Genomic DNA, 17,681 nt, shown 5'->3' on the forward strand with positions numbered 1-17,681 from the left:
CAAAACACAAATAAGCAAAGAAAAAAATGAAAACTTGGAAAAAAATCTAATTTGTGATCAATTTGCTGTTTTATAGATTTTCATGTAAATTATTTGAGTATTATTTTGTTTTTTGTTTTTGTTGTAACTGTTGCAAAGGTTTTAAATATTTGTGATCAAGCCTGTATGGTGATAATGTAATATTGGTAACTTGCTGAGTTTTGTAATAATGTTTATGGAGTAAATATACAAATTAAAATAAGATTTTGAATGCTGCTTTCTGAAGAGAGTTGGGTTGTGTTTTTTCCACCCACTTATTATTGTAAATAATATTAAAGTCTCCGCAGTCTGTTAACTTCTCCTCTGTAAACCTATTCAGTCCATTCAAAAGCATATTCACTGAAGGTGAATATGCAGAAGGTGAATTCTTTGATTAGTCACATCTAAATATACTGACCAGAATTGTATAAGTTATTTGGATTAAAACATACGTAGTGCATCTCTTTGTTAAAAAAGAGATTGACTAACGCATTGTAAAGTGTAACATCTTACTATACTATGCCATTATAATAATAGCAATAGCGCAGATTAATCCACTATATTCTATATTTGTTCCCATAGCAAAATGTGTAGCTGTAAATAGAACCATAAGTAAAGAATTCCAATTAGTCTACCCCAATTTGTTATATTGGAAGATTCCTAGACGAAAGGCATTTAATTTCTGCACAACTCCGGCTTTGGCTCATGTTATTTTAATGTCATATCTAATTAGCACTCAGGGTCAGGCATTGCTAGAGTGATTGCTCATCCATAACTCTGAGCTGGGCTGCTGTGGTCCACACTGCAACACATTCTGGCATGCTTAATTGGAGTTGGAGATACTGTCTCAGACCATAAACAGATCCTGTGATGTATCCCTCCAAAATTGTCAGGTGGTATTAGCATTGTTTTTGTTCTTTAGTCACCCATAGCAGATAAGGGAGCAAGCAAATTAAAAGATGGAATGTCTAATGCAATGGATCAGGTACACCTGTGGTTATTAAATGAGAACCTAGTTGTTTTGTCAGTCCGTGCTCACATTGCTTAGACAGCCTTCAGCAGCTCTCTCATTAGGACCATTGTATTTTCTTTTTTTTTCTCATGCCATTACTGAGATGACTTTAGAGTAACAACTTTGAAAGGAAATGCATGACTATTCTGGAAGACTTTTCGTAATGTAGGCTTGTAGGCTTAGCTGTTATTCCGTCAAATCACAAGGAGGCAAAGAACCTAGAAAGACCAGGATTCACCCTAACAGGAATTACACTCATTTATTTTTGGGGTTTGCCCAGCAGATTAGTTATTAGAATTAGAAACTTCATTGATACAACTATTTCATAGAGTTATCTGATGTGTCACATTAACATAAGATAGCCTAGCGCTGCTGCTAAGTCTTAACATGGTTTTCTAAGGGTTAGAGCAGTAGTAGAACTCCATTGACCAATAGACTTCTACTGTGTCTGTGTATTCCCAGTATAAAAGGGGAGAAGCCCCAAATATCCCGAGCAGGTGGCCCATTAACTGCAACCATGGGGGGCTGACTAGTGTTTTGCACATTGGTTTACAAATGGCCCGTTAGTGGATGCCTACCAGCCACTGCCCAAGGGTCACCCATGGGTCTCTACTGGCATGCTGCTGTATCAATGGTGGCCGTCCTCCACCCACTCAAGAGTGAAGGGCCAGCTACAGGCCTCTGATGGGTTCAGCTATGTCAGTGGCAATCCACCTTCCTCTAACAGTTCTACCCTTCTTCTAACAACTCTACCACCATTTTAATGACATTTACTTTGATCATCATATTGCTAATCATTAAATGTAGCGTGATATTAAGTGAAACATAATCATGAATGATTCTCAGTGCAGCATCCTTTGTTGCAGCCAGGGTACCAAGCTTGTCATTGCAGCCCAAAAAGGAGACATTTCAATTCACAATTTCAGAAATTAACATTTGTTATGTCTTGCTTGTAGAAGTGTTGTATTGTATGAAGTCCCGTATTTCAGATGGAGTTGGTGTTATCGTATTGGTTCCTATCTAATATGTGGACATACATTGAAATTACATACATGTCTATATATGTTACATAAGAATGGTTGTTTTTGTAGAAGTACCTTATACAGTGCCTTGAAAAAGTTTTCAATCCCCTTGCCTTTTTCCACTTTTTGTGGTATTGCAGCCTCAATTCAAAATGGATTAAGATTTGCCAACAATCTACAAAAAATACCCTGTAATGACAAAGTGAAAACATGTTTTTAGAAGTTTTTGCAAGTTTATTGAAAATAAAATACAGAAAACTCTCATTTAAATAAGTATCCAACCCCCTGACTCAATACTTTGTAGAATCACCTTTGGCAACGATTACAGCTTTGAATCTTCTTGAAAATGTATCAGCTTGGCACATATAGATTTCTCCCATTATTCCTTGCAGATACGCTCAAGCTCAATCAAGTTCGATGGGGAGCGTCTGTGAACAGCTACCTTCAAGCCATTCCACAGAATTTAAGACTAGTCTTCGGCTGGGCCACTCAAGGACTTTCAATTCTTGCTCTGAATCTATTCCTGAGTTGATTTGTCTGTATGTTTTGGGTCATTTGCCTGTATGAACATAAATCTTTGCCCCAATCTAAAGTCTCTGAAGCAGGTTATCCTCAAGAATTTGGCTCCATTCAATTGTTCCCTCTATACTTACTGCCTCTCCTGCCACTGAGAAGCTGACTGTTGTCCTTGGTTGCTCAGTTTGGTTGCAGGACCAGCTCTTGGAAGAGTCTGGGAAGTTCCATATATATATATATATATATATATCAGTGCACTTGTGAACTCCCAACACTTTAGAAATTCTTTTATATCCTCCCCAAGGGCCTATGTCTCTGAATCCTTCAGACATTTCATTGAATTTCATGGTAGAGTTTCTGCTCTTATCTGTGAGACTTCATATAGACAAATGTGTGTGTAGAAACATCTTAGGAATCAATTTGGAGCATCACTGCTGAATGTTTAATGACTCAAAACATTTCAGCTTTTCAATTTTAATTAATTTGTAAAAAGGAAATGTAACTAAAATAAATCCACTTTGACATTATGTGTTATTGTGTGTAGATCAATATCAAAATCCTAATTTAATCCATTTTGAGTTCAGGCTCTAACACCAAAAAATCTGGAAAGTTGTTTAAATGCTTTTTGAAGGCACTGTGTCTGCCTATATTCACATATATGTATATATATGTACTGTAAGATATAGGCATCCTCTTTCATAAATAGTATTGGCTACTTGGCTAGTAACTAAGCCGATATTAGACTTCTGTAGAGAGAAAATTAATTTTCCTGAGTCGCTACTCACAGACGCCATTTTGTGTTCTAGAATGAAATAAACGGAATAATTACTGATGATCAATAATAATTATTGACAGGAACTGTTGATACAAAGTACACACTAGCAATAGATGGGAGCTGCATATCACGTTAAAAAAATAGACACATGGCAATACTACAGAGGCGCAATGATGGGCGGAAAGGTGATTTAAAATAATTTTACCAATAAACCAATAAAGTAGGCTATTGGTTTTGTCTACAAGCAGTAGAAAACAGAGGCCAGCAGTACTTTCACTTATCACCGCTTCATGACGCTACAGCCAAACAGCGGCACACCATCCAAAACAAACATCCTTTTCCTTACTCATGCTCTCCCCCAGTTTCCGGAAGATCATTGTAGCTACCCCAAAGATAGAAAATGGAATCCTGAGATCGCATTAAAATATTGAAGCGAATTTCGGAGGATTTCAGAAGAACAACTTGACAATACGATCACCTAACCGATAACAAAATCCAACAGGTAACGTTAGAGTGATGTAGTTATGGACTGTATTTTCTTTTTGACTGCCTAAATTCTCACTAGCTAGCTTGTTTTCACTAGCTAGGTAGCGGTCATCAACGTCATTAGTTGACGTAGCTCACTTAGCACGGTAGCTTACTATTTTTTAGGTGTTTTTACGAAACCCTTGTGTTTTATATAATCTTACCGTAACGTTAACTAGGACAGATGTTCAGTTCACCTAATGCTTGTACATATCACGGAGATTGGTATTAGATAAATGTTGAACCTACTGATGTAACGTTACTGAGGGCACTTGTCAAGAAGTTACCAGCTAGCGTTAGCCAACGTTAGATAGCCTGTTGGTTAATTCGCTGAAGCCAGTTTAGCCACTTGGCTAGTTAGCGTGGTGGCTAACTATATTAAATGCTGGTCCAACATAACCGGCTATTCCGTCATCTATCGAAGTTTTTTCTCTAATTCGAGTAAACTAATGCTGTCATACTCGCTACCGGCAACACTACCTACATTTATGTTTAGCTAAAACGGCCCTGAGATGTGTTGTTTATGTAGCATTGAGTCTTCCTGTTAGCTAACGTACCTTTAAGTAGCTAACGCGTTAGCTGATGTTAAGGTTAGCAACCGTGTTAGCATGCTAATAGCCGGCTAGGTGATGCCATTTTGTTTTTCTCGACTTTGACCAACCTATTGCTTTTACACAGGACTTTTAAAATGATAAACGACTACTCGACATACTGTTTGCACCAAATTATAACTAGGTAGCTAACTTACATGTTTTCAATCTGGTTAGAGAAACCATACGTTCGGTGTTAGCGTTATACACTTACCGTAATGCCTTGGCTAGTGTTACGTTAATGTTAGCATGTCATTTGGCTGTGTAACCTGTGAACGTAAACTTAAGTGTAAACGTTAGGCCTATAATCATCCTTACATTTGGCCAGCTACTGGTGGATATTCCCCATCGTAATTTATTGTGGGTGTATCGTGGATACAATATTTTGACCAGAGTTTTCCCTTGGCAGCTCTGGCTGACGGGAATACGCTCACAAGGCCATCACACTCAAATTTAGCAGAGCTCAGTGGAAATAGATTAAGGTGTTATAGTTCTCAGAGACTTTCCTCTAGCATTCTCGAGTACCTTTGGTAGTGAAACCTTGTTATGTGACCTCATTCTTAATCCATAATGTTAAGAGGCTTTCACATTGCCTTGGTTTTTGAAAGGTGTTGCATATAGAACAAATGTTAAACAGCTGTCAGCATGTGATTGATTAGTGAAGGATGTAGGGATAAGTGAGTACTCCCAGTCTGTTAGGGTCAGCAAACTCATCATGTCTGTCTATTCATTAAAGGTGCAGCTGGTCAATCCTGTTTTTCATTTTTTGCTGCAGCAACTGGATCTTGGTGGAGAATATTTCTCAACTGCTCTCCCTTCAGCATCAATGGAGGGGTCTGACAGCTTAGAGCAAAGTGGCAGTGACCAGTCAGAGTCGCAGCGCAGAAGGCAGCTGGACCGGCTGGACAGGGAGGAGGCCTTCTACCAGTTTGTCAACAATCTTAGTGATGAGGACTATCGCCTGATGAGAGACAACAATCTTTTGGGCACCCCAGGTAATAAACCCATGACCTAATGACGATAATGTGACTAACAAAACTTTGACATATCTGTATTTCAAGCAAACTAAGCACACTCAAAAGGCCATCAGGTGCCCTGGACCAGTTTACACATTACAGTTAAACATTTTTTCAATCAACATTTAGTTGTGAATTTTTTTGTCAGTCAGATGTGTATTATTGCTTATTCTATGACCAATAAAGTGGAAAAAAGTTTATTTCCTCCTTCACCTTTACACATCTCCTGCTTGCCCACTTTAATAGAATGACTAGTCTTGAATTTTTGCTAAGTTAGCCGCCCCTGGATTTTCAAGTTTTGTCACTATGCTGGAAATGAAACGGTCTGCGGACTACTTAAGTCGCCCAATCCGTTTCTGTCCCTGTCCCAGGACAGTGGGAGGGGGAATGTAAGTTTGGAGCATCCTTTAGCGGAGCATACTGCAAGGAGAGGGCATTCAATGGACAGTGGCGTGTCCTGGTAAGTCTGGTGGTTTTCGGTATTGTCCTGTTGCTGTGTTCAAAGGAGACCAAACAGCTCTATGGGCCAATACAGTACAAAAACAACCAGTCAGTTTTTTTCTCCTAAATTCTCTACCTGCTAGATAGCTGTTGAGAAGTGTGTCCACTGGCTGTGGCCTCCTCTCTATGTGCATTTAATCATTCCTCCTGGTGACCCACCATGTCTTTGTCACAGCTTCATGTTGGTGATCAGGCTGGAAAAGATGACGTGAATGAATCTCTTGTTAATCCTCAGGAAAGGAAAACCTGGACTTCCAAAGATGCAGTACTCTTTTTAATAATACATTGTTTTTTTTTTTTTTTTTTATAAATATATATACTTTAGGTGAGATAACAGAGGATGAGCTGTTGAGTCGACTTCAGCAAATCAAAGATGGCCCAGAACAGCAGAACAGCAACCCCAGTACTGAGAGTGGAGAAGGAACAGGCGGTAAGTTTCTCAATTTTCTCCCAGCAAGTTATTTGGTGTTAAATCCAGATATGCTTTTTCACCCCCTAACTCTGTCTACCTTCAGAACCAGCAGAAGGCTCAGAAGATCCTGCCAATGGGGATAGTCTCCTGGACTGGCTGAACACAGTGAGGCGCACAGGCAACACAACTAGAACTGGTCATCGTGGTAACCAGTCGTGGCGGGCAGTAAGCCAGACCAACCCCAACAGTGGAGACTTTCGCTTCAGCCTGGAAATCAACGTGAACCGCAACCTGGCTGAACAGCAGGGAGTTGTCGAAGGGGAGCAGGAGGCTCCAGAGGCTCCAGAGGCTCCAGCAGTGATTCCAGATGCTGAGCCACAGGTCCCTATGGAGACAGAAGAAGTGGTGGAAGAACCAGTTGTAGAGGAGCTGGCTGTCATAGTGGAGCCAGAGCCTGAATTAGAAGAGGTTGTTTCACAGGAGGTGCAAGCAGAACCCCCCAGCTCACCTGCTAACCTGGTGGTCCAACCCCCAGTTTCTCCTGCGCCACGTAGAGGACAGAGGAGAGCCCGCAGCCGCAGTCCAGAACCACGTAGGACCAGGGCTCGTACAGCCCGGAGCCGGTCCCCTCTCAACTTGGATCGGCTGGATGGTCTCCCTAATCCCCGTCATACCCACCGCTCTCATGGCCCTAGCCCTCCTGCTAACTCTCCCCCTGTGCCCCCAGTGGAGGGCAGTTCCAGGACTCGACAACATGTTCTTTCCAGGCAAAGCACTGCTGACTATGATGCCCAACCATCCAGGGCTGGAACAGGGTCAGCCCCAGAGGCCCAGAACACAGGATCTCAGGAAGGAGAAGCCGCAGGTGGGGAAGGCGGGGCAGCTGGCCGCCGTCCCCCTACCATCATGCTCGATCTACAGGTGCGTCGTGTGCGTCCTGGCGAATATCGCCAGAGGGACAGCATCGCGAATCGTACCCGTTCACGCTCCCAGAACTCAAACAACACCTTTCTTTACGAGAGTGAGCGTGGTGGCTTTCGCAGGACCTTCTCACGCTCGGAGCGCGCCGGTGTGAGGACCTACGTCAGCACCATCCGCATTCCTATCCGGAGGATCTCTGATGCGGGTCTAGGGGAGGCAACCTCAATGGCGCTGCAGTCTATGATTCGACAGATCATGACAGGCTTTGGTGAGCTCAGCTACCTCATGGACTCGGACTCTGATTCTTCAGATTCAAACCGCGGAGCCAACACACCTGCGGATCTGGCCGAAGCCCTCAACAACCCAGATGCTGCTGCTGCTGCTGCTGCTGCCGCCGCCGCTGCTGCTGCAGTTGATGAGCCATCTGTAACAGCTGGAGGCAGAGCAAGGACAGTTGAGAGGGATTTGGAGGAGGGTCTTGCCACCGGTCCAGCTGCCGCTGGTGGCAGGGCTCGACCTAGACCACCCATCAGCCTAGAGGAGCCCAGCTCACTGCCCTTCCTCCGGCTCGCCCACTTCTTCCTCCTCAACGATGATGATGAGGACCAGCCCCAAGGGCTGACAAAAGAGCAGATTGACAACCTCTCCATGCGCAACTTCGGGGAGAGTGACGCCTTGAAGACTTGCAGCGTCTGCATAACGGAGTATGCAGAAGGTAACAAGTTACGGAAGCTGCCCTGCTCTCATGAGTACCACGTGCACTGCATCGACCGCTGGCTGTCCGAAAACTCCACCTGCCCCATCTGCCGCAGGGCTGTCCTGGTATCTGCCAACCGAGAGAGTGTGGTGTAGCGCCAGGAATGGGAAGGGCATACACAGCTGGCTATGGCACTCATGGCAGACAGCAGGCCTTTCTCTCAATCGAACTGTGGTATCTAATACCTCAAACCCATGAGAAGTGGTTAGGACATCTATCTCCACTGTTGATGAAGTTTATTTTCCCTCATACCATTTGTGAGTTTTATCATAATGCAGTTACGGGTTTGATTTGGGGTGCTCCACACATTGGCATTGGCAGATATTCACTCTCTATTAAGACAGTTGTGATTGGCCTACTGTGATATTACAGTCCAATGTTAGAAACAAACAACGCATGCTGTTTGCATCAACCCTTAGTGACCAAGCAATTTGTTGCATTGCACCAAGCCAGGCGCATAAACTCGGCTCTGCTGACCTGTGTCCCATTACAGAGAACTCCCTGTTTTGTATTAGCTCCAATATGCGCCTTAATATAAGGTGGGTATCGGTACAGATCTCTTATTTATTCACATCAGTTCAAAGTATTAGCTATTGTTTCTGTTTTACACAACTCCTAAGGTAAATACTTTTTTATCAACAAGTTGGTATTGAATTGTAATGGCTGATCTTTTATGAAAATCAGGATTGTATTGGCCAGAAAAATTCTCAATCGGAGCATCCCTAGGTTTGGAGTTAAACATGCAGGTGGTATCTACAAACACTCAGCAGATTTATTTGGAGATGGTGATGCCAAAAGGACATAAGACTGAAAGTGGGTTGCCATTTACAATGTGACTCATACTTTCCCTTCTTTGTTCACCTGAAAGAAACAAGCTATTTTGGAGTGGCATGGACTGTGAAAAATGTCAAAGCTTGCTGAATTGTTTTAAATTTAAAATGTAGAATGTTGTACAGGCTTTAGGGAAAAGATAGATGCAACTAAGATTACTTTTGGAATGCTTAAGTTTATTTTGGAATCATATTGCATCTTTATTTTCATTATCATTAAAAATGATTGAGCTCTGTTCATACACAAAATTACAGATGTCCCAATACTGGCATTAGATATTGGGTTGATACCAGGTTAAAGTAAAGTGTGGGCATTTGAGTTTCCCCACTACTAAAATCCCATACTAACAGGCATGAGTAACATGTCAGAGGTTAAAGCGTAGTGGCATTTTCTTCTTTTTTCACACACAAAAGGATGTTTGCTGTCTTGAATGTAGAAGAATGAATGATCTCTCAATCATTTTGTCCTGTCATCCGTAATGTACTGGTCTAATTCTTTATTATTCTGTTAAAGTAATGGATTGGTTTAAATTATCGACTGATAAATTGAGTACTCTGAACTGGCATCGGCATTGAGTGGTATTGGTGTGTCCATACCAGAAATGAAATGCAGATCAAGCTAGAATAGTTCTTCAGATGTTGGATTTAGGTCCACCTCAGCGTACCAGTCATACCTTTCATTATTGATCCAAAGGTTTTAGTGTCAGACATTTTACCAAGTCTGAAATAATTATGTCTTTGTCCTCGTCTCAGTAAATGAGACTCCAGTAGACGGTCAAGATGCTCGCCCACTGCGCCCTCCTCCTGCCTCCATGAGTAAATGCTTCATATCTGGAATGTCAGTGTGCAATACATTAAAATGCGAACCTGAAAGTAGGGAAATACAAACCATGATATAAATGTGTATATTATTCTTAAACTGTTGTAGACTGTTAAAATCTCTCTTAAATGAAGACTTGTTAATTTTTAAAGTGTGTTGAAGCTTATTTTCTTTTATTCAGAAGTTCTGTAGGTTTTGATAGCACTATGGGTGGAAAGGAACACTGGCTAAAGGAAGATGAGGCCACCAGTCTCATGCCATCCTGTCATGTTGTTGGTTTCACAGTTTGATGTCTTTGCCACGATTATTACTTCCCTTTGTGGGATATAAAGGTTTGAATGCTAGAAGTTGTCATTGTTGCATACCATACACTTGTAAATGAAATGTATTTTATCCTTTTGGCCGTGCTTCTGGCCTTGTTCCATGACCCAGTGCAGTATGTTGACTGGGTATTACTCACTTCCAACTAACTGCTTTTCTGAATTAAACAAGTTGTTATGCTACAAAATGCATTGTAGGCATGCATTTCATACCCTCACCGTGGTGTGTTATAATTAAGAAGACTGTTTTATTTTGCATTCAGTTTTGCCCTAGATTCTAACAGGCCAAGTCTATAGCTGAACTAATTTCCCTATGAACACTCAATTACCGTGCAGTATACTTTTTTCAGTTCATATGATAATTAGGGATTTTTTGTTATTTATTTATTTTTTATTTAATTCACGCTCCTCTAAAGCAGATTCTAAAGATGTTGAATTCTATGAGGCTGTTGATACTGTTGAGTGCACGTGGAGGTTGACTTCAGTAGCTGAAAGGTGGTTGAAGTGTTTTTTTTTTTTTTTACCACCAGTGTTATCAGTAGATTAAAGATCAGCCACATTGCTTTACATGATTTATGGTCCATATGCATAACGAAAGCCATGGACGGTAATGGTGGGAAGGAAAGTTATTACTACCACCCCTATTGGTAGCTTTTATAAAAATCTTAATTCATTTTCCCTTTTGACATAGAAGAGATTTTCTTAAATTATCTGCATGAACTTTGTTGTAACAGCTGTTTTTGAGTAGACATGAGCCTAAACTATAACCGCCATTAAATATAACAAACAATAAACCTTTTAAAACAGGAAAATAATTGTAACAGCCCGCAAGTAATACACCCTGAAGTAAGATTATTTTGTTTGCAATACCAGTCGTACTTAGTTTAGTTTAGTGATACAGTTGATGTTATTTTGAGTCAAACTATATCAGCGACGTCTTGTAGACAAAAGTCCTACTGTAGGCATTTTTTTTTCTTTTTTCCCCATGTATATTCCATGTTATACGGTAAGACTGTATTGTAGTCCACAGTGGAGGTGAAAAATAAGGAAGTAGTCCACAATCAGTTGTCGCTACCGACAAGAATGGCGCTTCGGGCATTCGGGAGTCGTTTGTCGCACTCTCAATGGACTTATTTAAAGGTATTTCAGCTCATTTTATGAAAATATACGTCTAGACTCTAACCATCAGTTTATGCACTCGCACTAAACGCAAACAGGACTGAAATGGCAGCTCAAATGGAGATTGACTTGCTAGTCTATACTCCGAATCATTTGTAAATGTATGCATTGCTGACGTAGAAGAGATACATGCCATAATATATTTAAACCCATGTTGTTATGCTACAGATTTGTTGAGTTATCTTGAATGTTCAGTACGCCGTACCGTATTTACCAGAGGACGACTCAAACCAGATGCAATGCCCAAATTCACCACACAGTGACGCTGTGACTGCAAAATTAGGCCTATATTGCAATGTAATTAATCCCTCAAAATCTTGGCCTTCATTTTGTGGGCATTGTAGTTTTTGTTTCCCTTTAACTGCTTGTCTCGCCTCTTGTAGACTCTCTCCAGTCAAACACCAGCAGCGTTCAGATTCAAGAGCAGCTGTCCAGTTGAAGTGACTCACCTGGACCACCTGGTCCTGACAGTGAAAAGTGTGCCAGACACCATCAACTTTTACTCCTCGGTGCTCGGCATGGAGGTGGTCACTTTCAAGGTATGCCCGGTCTGCAGTAGCCTACGTATAAGGGATTATATCAGGGTTTGGGGTCAATTCATGAATGAACTCATCAATTCAAATTCAACTGATGAACTGGAACTGGAAAAAAAACTACAGGAAACACATTGAATTGGAATTGCAGGAAGTTGAATTTGAATTCAATGAAATTTGTGAAATTCCATGTTTCTTTTGTTTTTGTTTTTTTCTTAGGGTTAGCCTACCACATATCTGAGATTACACGTATTGTTATATATTATCAATACTGAATATAAAATGTTAAAGGTTCCTTTCAGGTGGTATTTGATGCATGACGATTGAGTGACGATTTGATTTGTTTAACTGTGAGTGATTCATAATGTTTGATTTATAATGTTCAAGCAAGTCAAATCAACCTCTCTCAGAATTGGAACTTCATGGAATTTAACAGAATTCAATTCTGTTTCCTGTGATTCTAATTCAATTCCAATTCTGTGCCCTTAGAGCTGAATACAATTCCAATTCTCACTCCAGGAATTGAACTGGAATTTACCATGCATTCTCAATTCAATTCATAAATCGCCCCAACCCTGGGGTATATGTGCATATTTACATATAAAAGGAACTGTACAGCTGAACCGTATTTACAGGTGAAATACTGTATCTCTCCCTTGGACTCAGAGAATATCCACTAGATGGCAGTCTTTGATTATTTTGCCAGCAGAAAGCAAGTCTCTCAGTCCTTTAGCTGTCTAACACATCCAGCTCACCCACATGCCATCTCTGCCTCACTAAGGGGAACCGTAAGGCTCTGGGTTTTGGGCAGCAGAAGTTTAACCTCCACCAGGCGGGTCAGGAGTTTGAGCCTAAAGCCAGGCTCCCGACCTCGGGCTCTGCGGACCTGTGCCTCATCACCAAGACCTCACTGGCTACTGTCGCTGCACACCTGAAGGTATTTCACCCACTGCATACACACTGTCTTGTATTATTACTTCTATCTAATTTATAAGATGGGTGTTGATGGGTGTTTTTTGAAAATTGGGATTAGCAGGTGCCACTGAAACGCTCAGTATCAGTCAGGCAGCTTCTCTCCTCTCCACTCCTCTGCAGGTCTGTGGGGTAGAGATCGAGGAGGGTCCAGTGGAGCGGACCGGCGCTGTGGGGACCATCACCTCGCTGTACTTCCGGGATCCTGATCACAATCTCATCGAAGTGTCAAACTACAGCCAGTCAAAATCAGAAGGAACCTCTTAAGACCTCTTTGGCCTTGTTTGTGAATGCATGGAAAATTTTAACATCTCTGGAAAAGGTTTAGTCAGAGAGAGAGAATTATATCAAAATGCCTCGCTAACTCTGTCTAGTGGGCCCCTTTTGCACAATCGGTGTTTAAATGATGACTTTCCAACAACACATGCACTACTTTTAGACTGAGGTGGATAACATCAGCTGGCCATGCAGAGACCCTATTACTGTGTAATTCTGCTGACCAGTGGCTGCTATTTTAACTATGCGTGTGAAAAGAAAACTGAGTGTTTTCTGTAGAAATACTCCCAACTCAGCATTTGAGGTAAAACATTTTCCAGACCAGAAGTTCAAATGTAAATGGAGCTCACACAGTCAAATGAGTGCTTTGAACGAATATTGAAGAGAACAGTTATATGTAATATCACCGATTCAGCCGAAAATGTTCAAAATGAAAAGGCCTGTTATTTCATTATTTTCCCCTGCTCTTTATATTATGTGGTGAAAATGTCTCAGCACTTTGTTGTCAATGTTTTTGCTTGAGTGTTATTGAAATACACACACACCCTATGCAATTTCAATAAATATTTTGCTACTGTTTTTGTTTTGTGGTTTTTCACATGGCAGTTCTTTTTGTATGAAATCTTTCTCCAATTTGAATAGATAAAATACTTTCAAAGACTCATGACCATTCTTCATCATGTTATCAATGATTTAGTGAGAAAATAAAAGCCATCATCATCATCATCAATTTATAGGTCAAGTACAGTTAATCTACAGATCTGTTTTCTTAGTTTCACTGAGGCAGAGATATTATGATAACTTAGAGTTTGATAGTAGATACTGGCACAGACAAGGACAAGAGGACTTCATGTGTTGCCAAGGAACAGGGCAAGACTTGCAATCGACAGTAGACCGCACATATCACTGTGTGTGTTCATTCAAAATTCAATATCTATGTTGAATGTATGCATTCTGAGATGGGGTAGCTTGCATGCTCAAACACGCAATGTTTCCATAATGTTTCTGAAAGTACCTGCTGCTGCCTGAAGACACATCCTGTCCAGCGCTACAAGAAGAAGAAAATGTGCTTTGAAATTGGTGGAGATTGTTATAATTGTTATAATTGGTGTGTAGAAAATCTCAGTGAAATAGAAATAGGAATTCTAGTCAGATTGCCTGACATTTTCCCATCAATGCTAGCAGTTACATAATTACAGTAAATAAAGATATGGCATCAAACGTGTAAACTTAAAAGTGTTGATATGATCACTGAAAGGTGATGACATAACCTCAAGATTTGGAACAAAAGAAATGTCTTTTATTCATATCTTGCAATTGGAGTTAAAGACTGATAGTGTCCCCAAAGTTCACATTGTTTTTGCTGTTTGGTGTTACCAAGGTGATAAAGCAACAATGTTCATATTTGTGCAAGTCTCCAGTTTACTTTACTCCAGTAATCCCCAGTATTTATTTACAAGTTGTCTCCTTAGGTTACACGTGTAAGACTCAATGTGTTAAGATTTCCTAGAGAGTGACATGCATAATCAAGGGTGGAGGTATCTAATTATATTTACTCATGTTACTGTAATTGAGTAGCTCTTTTGTATTTTTTGAAGTCAGTAATTTTTCTTTTATTTCAGTACATTTTTACTGAAGTATTGTACTTAGCTACATTTTAAATCACATCCATTAGAGAATACAGATTGTGTGGCTCTCCATAAGCAACAGAAACTGGACCATGTAACCTGGCCAACTGTGGAGCCGTTCACAGCGAACAATTAGTCAGCAAAGAAGAGAAGAGAAATCTGGCTTTACTTTGTGCATTTTATTTTGTAATTTCCAAATTTTCCAATTAAAAGAATCGAGTTTGAACTTTCAAACAAATTAAAAGAATCGAGTTTGAAATAGGAATTCTAGTCAGACATCAGATTGCCTGACATTTTCCCATCAATGCTAGCAGTTACATAATTGCAGTAAATAAAGATATGGTATCAAACGTGTAAACTTAAAGTGTTGATATGATCACTGAAAGGTGATGACATAACAACCTCAATGATAAAGCAAAGATGTTCATATTAGTGCACATCTAATCTCCAGTACTCCCCAGTATTTATTTATAAATTGGCTCCTTAGGTTACACGTGTAACACTCAATGTGTTATCTCCTAGAGAGTTACGCATAATCAAGGCTGGACTTATCTATTTTTAGTTATATTTACTCACGTGCAATTGAGTAGCTGTGTACTTGTACTTTTTGTATGTTTTTAAAGTATTTTTTTCAGTAATTTTACTTTTATTTCAGTACATTTTTACTGAAGTATTGTATTTAGCAACATTTTAAATCACATCCATTAGAGAATACAGATTGTGTGGCTCTCCATAAGCAACAGAAACTGGACCGTGTAACCTGGCCAACTGTGGAGCCGTTCACAGCGAACAATTAGTCAGCAAAGAAGAGAAGAGAAATCTGGCTTTACTTTGTGCATTTTATTTTGTAATTTCCAAATTTTCCAATTAAAAGAATCAAGTTTGAACTTTCAAACAAATTAAAAGAATCGAGTTTGAAATAGGAATTCTAGTCAGACATCAGATTGCCTGACATTTTCCCATCAATGCTAGCAGTTACATAATTGCAGTAAATAAAGATATGGTATCAAACGTGTAAACTTAAAGTGTTGATATGATCACTGAAAGGTGATGACATAACAACCTCAATGATAAAGCAAAGATGTTCATATTAGTGCACATCTAATCTCCAGTACTCCCCAGTATTTATTTATAAATTGGCTCCTTAGGTTACACGTGTAACACTCAATGTGTTATCTCCTAGAGAGTTACGCATAATCAAGGCTGGACTTATCTATTTTTAGTTATATTTACTCACGTGCAATTGAGTAGCTGTGTACTTGTACTTTTTGTATGTTTTTAAAGTATTTTTTTCAGTAATTTTACTTTTATTTCAGTACATTTTTACTGAAGTATTGTATTTAGCAACATTTTAAATCACATCCATTAGAGAATACAGATTGTGTGGCTCTCCATAAGCAACAGAAACTGGACCGTGTAACCTGGCCAACTGTGGAGCCGTTCACAGCGAACAATTAGTCAGCAAAGAAGAGAAGAGAAATCTGGCTTTACTTTGTGCATTTTATTTTGTAATTTCCAAATTTTCCAATTAAAAGAATCAAGTTTGAACTTTCAAACAAATTAAAAGAATCGAGTTTGAAATAGGAATTCTAGTCAGACATCAGATTGCCTGACATTTTCCCATCAATGCTAGCAGTTACATAATTACAGTAAATAAAGATATGGCATCAAACGTGTAAACTTAAAAGTGTTGATATGATCACTGAAAGGTGATGACATAACCTCAAGATTTGGAACAAAAGAAATGTCTTTTATTCATATCTTGCAATTGGAGTTAAAGACTGATAGTGTCCCCAAAGTTCACATTGTTTTTGCTGTTTGGTGTTACCAAGGTGATAAAGCAACAATGTTCATATTTGTGCAAGTCTCCAGTTTACTTTACTCCAGTAATCCCCAGTATTTATTTACAAGTTGTCTCCTTAGGTTACACGTGTAAGACTCAATGTGTTAAGATTTCCTAGAGAGTGACATGCATAATCAAGGGTGGAGGTATCTAATTATATTTACTCATGTTACTGTAATTGAGTAGCTCTTTTGTATTTTTTGAAGTCAGTAATTTTTCTTTTATTTCAGTACATTTTTACTGAAGTATTGTACTTAGCTACATTTTAAATCACATCCATTAGAGAATACAGATTGTGTGGCTCTCCATAAGCAACAGAAACTGGACCATGTAACCTGGCCAACTGTGGAGCCGTTCACAGCGAACAATTAGTCAGCAAAGAAGAGAAGAGAAATCTGGCTTTACTTTGTGCATTTTATTTTGTAATTTCCAAATTTTCCAATTAAAAGAATCGAGTTTGAACTTTCAAACAAATTAAAAGAATCGAGTTTGAAATAGGAATTCTAGTCAGACATCAGATTGCCTGACATTTTCCCATCAATGCTAGCAGTTACATAATTGCAGTAAATAAAGATATGGTATCAAACGTGTAAACTTAAAGTGTTGATATGATCACTGAAAGGTGATGACATAACAACCTCAATGATAAAGCAAAGATATTCATATTAGTGCACATCTAATCTCCAGTACTCCCCAGTATTTATTTATAAATTGGCTCCTTAGGTTACACGTGTAAGACTCAATGTGTTATCTCCTAGAGAGTTACGCATAATCAAGGCTGGACTTATCTATTTTTAGTTATATTTACTCACGTGCAATTGAGTAGCTGTGTACTTGTACTTTTTGTATGTTTTTAAAGTATTTTTTTCAGTAATTTTACTTTTATTTCAGTACATTTTTACTGAAGTATTGTATTTAGCTACATTTTAAATCACATCCATTAGAGAATACAGATTGTGTGGCTCTCCATAAGCAACAGAAACTGGACCGTGTAACCTGGCCAACTGTGGAGCCGTTCACAGCGAACAATTAGTCAGCAAAGAAGAGAAGAGAAATCTGGCTTTACTTTGTGCATTTTATTTTGTAATTTCCAAATTTTCCAATTAAAAGAATCAAGTTTGAACTTTCAAACAAATTAAAAGAATCGAGTTTGAAATAGGAATTCTAGTCAGACATCAGATTGCCTGACATTTTCCCATCAATGCTAGCAGTTAC

General features: G+C 39.5%; 2 protein-coding genes across 2 annotated transcripts; both read left to right on the top strand.

Moving 5' to 3' along the window:
* Positions 1 to 3,710: 3,710 nt before the first annotated feature.
* On the top strand, positions 3,711 to 10,245 carry rlim (ring finger protein, LIM domain interacting). Its single transcript, XM_071916945.2, has 4 exons — positions 3,711 to 3,845; positions 5,234 to 5,453; positions 6,301 to 6,405; positions 6,491 to 10,245. The coding sequence occupies exons 2-4, from the start codon at positions 5,285 to 5,287 to the stop codon at positions 8,158 to 8,160; spliced, it is 1,944 nt and encodes a 647-aa protein (XP_071773046.1). The 5' UTR covers positions 3,711 to 3,845; positions 5,234 to 5,284; the 3' UTR covers positions 8,161 to 10,245.
* An 834-nt stretch (positions 10,246 to 11,079) lies between these two features.
* glod5 (glyoxalase domain containing 5) lies at positions 11,080 to 13,572 on the top strand. Its single transcript, XM_071916980.2, has 4 exons — positions 11,080 to 11,175; positions 11,598 to 11,753; positions 12,529 to 12,684; positions 12,843 to 13,572. Exons 1-4 carry the CDS (start codon positions 11,119 to 11,121, stop codon positions 12,984 to 12,986), a joined length of 513 nt encoding a protein of 170 aa, XP_071773081.1. The 5' UTR covers positions 11,080 to 11,118; the 3' UTR covers positions 12,987 to 13,572.
* Positions 13,573 to 17,681: the final 4,109 nt, after the last annotated feature.

This window comes from Centroberyx gerrardi, chromosome 16, assembly GCF_048128805.1.
Source record: "Centroberyx gerrardi isolate f3 chromosome 16, fCenGer3.hap1.cur.20231027, whole genome shotgun sequence".
NCBI lineage: Eukaryota > Metazoa > Chordata > Actinopteri > Beryciformes > Berycidae > Centroberyx > Centroberyx gerrardi.